We start from the raw sequence: 7824 nt of genomic DNA, 5'->3' as shown, positions 1-7824 counted from the left end.
ATTCCTACTTCTACGAATGTTTATTTTCATCCTTTCCTTTCAAAGTCCGTTTTCGTGATCATATAGTCGGTGATCTGAGCTAATTGATCCTTTATTATTTTTCCTCGTATTTCACCAATTTTCTGTCCATAATTGTTTTACATCTAAAGGTTGTTCTCTCTCAAGTGACATAATGCAATTCAATGTGCAAGAAATTGCATGCAAGTTTCTGTAATCAGTAAAAGTAACCTAACCTCAAATTTTATCTAATATTTTGTACCTAGCTTAACAATGAAAATAACAGAGCTGAGTTTGACGAAAGTCAGCTGATCTGTTAAGCTAAACGTAACTAGATTGCAACTTGCACGTAATAAAAATGTAACAAAACAGATAATGTCAAGATTTTGCATGAAACAATCAGATAAACTTCATCTGCGCATGCTTTAGATCAAGAAATATTGCATTGTACGTTGTATTGCATCATGCATATATGGATATGTATTTTTATTTATCTATTCAAAAAATTTTAAAACAAGACCCATAAATCTCGGAAATCGGTAAACAAAATTATAAATAAAATAATGCAACTAGATATACAAACGTGAGATATCTCATTCGAACACAATGAATTATTATTTTTCTAATAATATTTTTTGTATATGTTTACTCAAATTCAATCATCTGGCACTCTTATATTTCGGTGTGCCCAATTCTTAATTTCCAATTGAATTGAAATGTCGTTTGGTAATTTTATACTTTCGCGGTCCCCTCATTTTTTAAGTCTAAAAAATCGAAAAATCATCTGATTTCCATGAATTTTTTTAAGTCTCGTTTTTACGGCGGATTTTCGAGAAAAATTATGGGAATAAAAAAAAAATGAAAACTCATATTAGTTTGAGGGCTTCAAATGTTCTTGAAAATGCACTTAATCACGTATAATTGTTGATAACTTTTTTCCAAACAACCAAATAAAGTTTTTTGTTGTTTTTTCATTATCTACACAAAAAAACGAACAAATTGAAAAAGAAATTATACAAAAATGTTGATTTATCATGTTTTTACAATTAAAAATAATAACAATTTAATTAAAATTCACATTTTCTCACATATAATCGTTTGTACATTTTTTATTAAGTAATCATTGAAGTTATATGAAAAAAAACTTTCTCAAAATCACTTATTGCAACAAAGTGTACGATATTAAAAGTGAACTATGTAGCTGAAGAGAGAAAAATATCAGTATAGCATTTTCGTTACGATTAAAATTCCTTTACGTATTCTATAAAAAAAATTTATACCCCAAAAGGCACTGATTAAACTTTAAAACTGCTTAATACAAAGAATACCAACTAATTACTTCAAATTTTCTTGACAGTAAATCGTAAATTTTTTTAATAATATAATTAAAGCACCAGGACGTTCTTCAGGACGTGTAGCGCATGAAATAATTGAATAAAAACACTCTTATATACAATCTAAAACTGCCTATTGTTCGTTCGGTAGATTGAACAGTTTCAAAAGTTTCACTGAAATTCGTCTCGAATATTATAGATAAATCTTAGGAGAAGACATCAGAAATACCCTACAGTTCTTTGAAGAGTGGCGCTTACAAAATAAGGCGGGGCGCAACGTAATTTTCGTCGGCGTTCGTTAGAATTCGAGTGCTCTCGTAACGCCGAAAGCTCGTAGAATCACAAACTCTTTCAACAGCATCCTGGAATGAAGAGTTAGTCTATAGCCAACGTTCGGTAGGAGCGGTTGTAGTTTCGCTCTTCGTACGACCGCTAATTTCGATACAATAACAAAACTGAATTTGTAAAGATTGTGAAAATTTATGTGCGTTTAAAAATATCATAAAAACTTACGGTGGTTTTAATGAAAATTATGTTTAGTTAAGAAATCAGTAGAAAATCTAACATGCTATTCTGACCGAATATACGATGGCTTCTTCGTATCTCCTTGTAATTCTTCCTGTTCTATTCAAGTCAACAATAACTACAGAGTATTTACCAACTGATTCTTCTTCTCAACCGCTTCGTTATGAAGCTCCCGATGATTGTCAATGGTGGGTAAGAGAACCGATAACTTCTGGTGGACAAGATGAAGTTTCCCTGACATGTAATTTGAGAACAATTAACAGTGAATTTGACACAACCAACTTTAGCGTTATCCCGTCTGAACACACGACGTCCCTCAGGATAGAATGCAATTCAGATATCAGGTCACGAAGTAGTTTAGACGACAAAAGTTTTATTCACCTAACGAAATTAAGGGCTTTAGAATTAGAACATTGTAAGCTTGGTAGATGGCCTTCGGGTACTCTATTAGGACTGCGGGATTTGAGGAATTTAACAGTGAGAACACATAACACTTATTGGCCTGCTATGAATTTGGATTTCGCCAGAGACAGTTTTCTACCAGTACGGCAGTTGGAGAGATTGGATCTTAGTTCTAATAATATATGGTCCTTTCCAGAAAATATATTTTGTCCTTTAATAAATTTAGTGTTTTTAAACGTGAGTGAAAATAGACTTCAAGATGTTAGTGATTTGGGATTTAGAGAAAAAGCTCCGGGACTACCTCAGCCGCTTATCAGCGTCGCCGAAGATGATCATCAACAACATACCGAAACAGCAAGAACTTTGACGAATCCTTGTAATTTGGATATTCAGGTACTTGATGCCAGTTTTAATCACTTTGTACTTATACCAGCCGGTGGTTTCAGTGTATTAAGAAGACTTAAAGAACTTTATATTCATAATAACGAAATATCTATGGTAGCTGATAAAGCTCTCGCTGGTCTCAAATCTCTACAAATTTTTGATTTGTCTAATAACAAATTGGTTGCCTTACCTTCTGAACTATTCAAAGATAGTGTCGGCTCAATTAAAGAGATTTATTTACAAAATAATTCTCTTAGCGTTTTGGCACCTGGATTGTTTGCCAATTTAGAACAACTGTTGGCTTTAGATTTATCGAAAAATTTACTCACTTCTTCTTGGATTAATGCGGACACATTTTCTGGATTGATACGTCTAGTATTATTGAATTTGTCTTATAATAGAATAAGCAGATTAGATCCGTCCTTTTTTAGAGATTTATATACTTTACAAATTCTCAATTTGGAGCATAATTCTTTAGAAACCATCCCGGCCGATACGTTCGCTCCAATGAATAATCTTCATACACTAATTATTTCCTATAATAAAATCACGTATCTTGATGCTTATTCATTGAATGGCCTCTACGTTTTATCTCTATTGGCCCTAGATAATAATCTTCTCGAAGGTATTCATCCCGAGGCTTTTAGAAATTGTTCCAGTTTACAAGATTTGAATTTAAATGGAAACTTATTGAAAGCTGTGCCTTTAGCTCTAAAAGATATGAGACTAATGAGAACAGTAGATTTGGGAGAAAATATTATAGATTCGCTAGAAGATCCGGGATTTAGAGGAATGAGTAATCTATACGGCTTAAGAATAATAGGAAACAAATTGACTAACATAAGCAAGAGGATATTCTCAGATTTACCAGCGTTGCAAATTTTAAATTTGGCCAGAAATAAAATTGAAAATGTCGAAAAAGGTTCTTTCCAATACAGTCCCAATTTGCAAGCTATAAGACTCGACGCGAATCGTCTTACAGACATCAGTGGTTTGTTCACGGAAATTCCAAGTTTACTTTGGTTAAATATATCCGATAACCAAATCGAATGGTTCGACTACGCTTTAATTCCTCAAGGTTTACAATGGTTGGACATGCATAAGAATAACGTGAGAGATTTAGGTAACCATTATAATCTCGATTTCGAATTGAAATTACAAAGTTTAGATGCGAGTTTTAATAAAATAAAGAAAATTACCGCGCTAGCAGTACCAAGTAATATCGAACTCTTGTTTTTAAACGATAATTTGATTACGACCGTAGAACCACATTCGTTTTTGAAAAAAACTAATTTAACAAGAGTTGATTTATACGCCAATCAGATTATTAGTATGGATTTGAATGCTTTAAGATTAACTCCGGTGGATCCGGAGAAACCTCTACCGGAATTTTATATCGGAGGTAATCCTTTCCAATGCGATTGCACAATGGAATGGCTGCAGAGAATTAATAAATTAGATCATTTAAGACAACATCCCAGAGTAATGGATCTCGAGAGTATATACTGCAAATTATTATATAATAGAGAAACGAATTATTTACCTTTAATAGAAGCCGAATCGTCTCAATTTCTTTGTACTTATAAAACTCATTGTTTCGCGTTGTGTCATTGTTGCGATTTTGACGCCTGCGATTGTGAAATGACCTGTCCTACAAATTGTACTTGTTATCACGATCAATCGTGGTCGGCGAATGTTGTAGAATGCTCAGGGGTAGGTTATACAGAAATGCCCAGCAGAATTCCAATGGACGCTACTGAAGTTTATTTAGATGGAAATAATTTCGCCGAACTCTCCAGTCACGCTTTTATCGGACGCAAAAATTTGAAAGTTTTATACGCAAACAATTCGAACATAGCCGCAGTTTATAATCACACATTTAGCGGTTTAAGAAGACTCACTATATTACATTTAGAAAATAATAATATCAAACAATTATTAGGTTTCGAATTAGTGAGTTTGGAATATTTAAAAGAGTTGTACCTTCAAGGAAATCTCATCAACTTTATCGACAATAGAACTTTTCTTCCTTTGAAGCAATTGGAAGTTTTGCGCTTAGACGGTAACCGATTGTATTCATTCGAAGTATGGCAATTTACCCTGAATCCATATCTCGTTGAGATCGGTCTCGGTTCTAATCAATGGTCTTGCGACTGTAACTACGTATCAAAGTTCAAAACGTGGCTTCAGGTAAATTACGGCAAAGTTGTCGATGCAAATAAGATAATGTGTATGTACAACAACGTTACGAAAGCTCTCGGACCTAATATGTCGGATTTCAACGGCACCTCTTGCGTTAACGTCTTCACAGGTAGCAATAGAGCCGTAGTCGAATCTCAAGCTATGAACGATTATCTACCGTTACTATTAGTAACGATGTGCGTATTTATTGCGAGCGTAGTTATAGTGTGCGGCGCGTTTTATTACCGTAGAGAACTAAGAGTATGGATTTATTCTCGGTGCGGTTTACGAATGTGTTACAAAACGACAGCGTTCGAAGAACAACAAGACAAAGATAGACTTTTCGACGCTTATGTGAGTTACAGTGTTAAAGACGAGGCGTTCGTCAGTCAAGTTTTAGCGCCCGGATTAGAATCAGGAGATCCGGGATATAGATTATGTTTACATTACAGAGATTTTAACGTTTCTGCGTATGTGGCAGATACTATTATAGAAGCCGTCGAATCGTCGCGAAGAACGATTATAGTTTTATCTAAAAACTTTATACACAACGAATGGTGTAGATTCGAGTTTAAAAGTGCGTTACACGAAGTTTTGAAAGATCGCAGACGTAGACTGATATTCGTAGTGACCGGAGAATTACCTCAAAGAGACTTAGATCCAGATTTACGGTTATATTTGAAAACTAATACGGTGATCGAATGGGGGGATAGACAATTTTGGCAAAAATTACAGTTCGCTATGCCTGATGTTCGAAGACCGTGCGTACATCAAAGGAGTACCGTAAATATATACGCCACGGCAACTCCTAGTCATTTAGATCGGTCGAGGAGTCCTGCTTTACCTCCACCACCACCTCCGGGGAAATTACCGCCCTTCCTGCAACATTCTTCAAGTTTGCCCAGAGATTCCAGGACCAGTATGCCGCATCCTCTATGGGCGTAGCGGATGTTTTTTAGCAGGTACGTTATTCAATATTTTTTACAAAAATCACTTATTATTACTTCTTAGAATTTACCTTAGAAGTTTCCTCTTTCATAGTTTCGCTATTTTTAATTGACTTGAGTAAAAGTTAAAACAAGCTCAATTTAATAATAAGAGAAAGAATAAAATAATCAAAGAATTGATTACCAAATTTACAAATATTTGTCTAAAACATACTCAGTATTATCTACATTAAATCAACAAGTTTTCAAATTTCTAACAAATATATCAAAGATGAAAAAGTTCCAATGGACATTTAAGCCCATTTAACATTTTAATTTACGTGCAAATTTATACATTTTTTTAATTATTTAACAAATTGAAAACGATATTTATACAGGATGTTTCTAAAACCATACCACAAAATTCGGGAGGTGATTGCTTCTATAAAATTAAGTTGGGTCTTTTCTAAAACAAAATTTCCTGTGTCCACCCCCTCACGAGATATCACTCTTAAATTGTGGGTTTCCATTTTTTTTTTTCTAAAATCCGGGTATATTTTTAATATTCCTGTTACATTATACGGGGGAGAAATCAGCAACCATCACTTTATTTCATATCAAAACTTTGTTTTAAGATGAAGTTTATTGATATAAAATGATAACTTACAATCCTTGTTTTATTTAAAAATATTTTTTAGTGTTAAATTGTTTTCCAAAACCAATAGCTGCAGAGAAAAAAATAAACACCATAATATATAATTTTCTTATTAAATAGATTGGAAAACAGTAAAGATGTAAAATGTAATACGATTCATAATAAATGTTAAAAAGTAAGGGCCGCTTATTTCATCCCCGTATAATGTAAAAGGTATATAGAAAATAAACGTCTGTAATTTTTCGCGAGTGAATAATTTCAACTTTCTAGCATTACTAAAAATTAAAACTCACATTTTAAACGTGGGGAAATTGTGTTTTAGGAAATTTCATCATCATTTGGAAACACCCTACATAACATATATAAAAGGAAAAAACAAAATTACTTGAGGCATTGCTTCAATGAGTTTTGTGACTTTAGAAAAATGTTTTGTTGGGAAATTCATCCTCGAACATTAAATAAAGATATTTCGTACGTGGTACCTCCAATTTTGCAGATTAGGTCAACGCCTCTCCATCTTATACCTTTTGGTTTTCAAACATATCTTCTACAATCAGTTCCAAATATATTAATTTTGATTTCGTCCAAAAATAGCTCTTTCTTATAATATACAAACACCCAGAGTTGATATGATGGTATTTTTCTTTAAGTCTGTGACAGCCTTTCTTTTAAAATATTCATCGACACAACCAGTTGTCTTCCTAGATCTCTCTTATGGTCTTAAATTTTCGACTATTCTATACCCAATGTGTCACATATATTTTTCGAAAAATTTTTAAGATTATTTAATATTCCCCCACTGCAGATGTTTTGCTTTGATAACTTGGGGTTCCCTCCAACCCATCAAAAAACCGTCCTTGGTAGGAACGAATATTTTTTGTGTTCCAACTGACTTGACGGGCTCTATTTGGTTGATAGCAAGTATTGTTACAAGAACTGTGCATAAGCGGAATTTAAGCAGAAAATATCATTTAAACGCTTCCAATCGTTCAAAGAAAGTTCCACATTAGCAGATTGGAACAAACCTTGTATCTTTTATGAAATAGAAGAAATCCTTCAAACACTTTCGTATGTAATTTTGATAGTAGTTCCTTTTACAGTTTAGAAAGTTGATAGATGTTTAAGGATTTTAATGTGATAACATACGAAATTAGTTTGACGAAAGAGTGACTTAATGTTGATCAAAAACTCTCACGCATTAAAGTTCATTCATACGACTGTAGCCATATCCTTAAACGTAATCCGAGTGACGTTTCTCGTCCTTATATTCTTGTAGATGAAACTTGGATACACCATTATACTCCAGAAACAAAAATGCTGTCGACAAAAAAAACTTCATCCGATAAACGTGCTCCCAAAAAAGGAAAAAACTTTTTTTTTTTAAATAAATTGATGACTCAGTACTCTAGGATTCCAAAAG

At 33.3% G+C, this 7824-nt stretch overlaps 1 protein-coding gene across 2 annotated transcripts in view; it reads left to right on the top strand.

Moving 5' to 3' along the window:
• Window positions 1–1703: 1703 nt before the first annotated feature.
• Window positions 1704–7824, top strand: part of LOC130891459 (toll-like receptor 6) — a 102459-nt gene continuing 96338 nt past the window's right edge. The window contains exon 1 of one of the 2 annotated variants that reach the window (XM_057796223.1): window positions 1704–5785. In XM_057796223.1, the coding sequence (XP_057652206.1) occupies window positions 1920–5768 (3849 nt within the window). In that variant the 5' untranslated portion in view covers window positions 1704–1919 and the 3' untranslated portion in view covers window positions 5769–5785. The remainder of the gene's footprint in view (window positions 5786–7824) is intronic. The other variant, XM_057796224.1, reaches the window with a different exon arrangement.

This window comes from Diorhabda carinulata, chromosome 3, assembly GCF_026250575.1.
Source record: "Diorhabda carinulata isolate Delta chromosome 3, icDioCari1.1, whole genome shotgun sequence".
In the NCBI taxonomy this organism is placed as follows: Eukaryota; Metazoa; Arthropoda; class Insecta; order Coleoptera; family Chrysomelidae; genus Diorhabda; species Diorhabda carinulata.
This window is presented reverse-complemented; position numbering and strand designations above follow the sequence as displayed.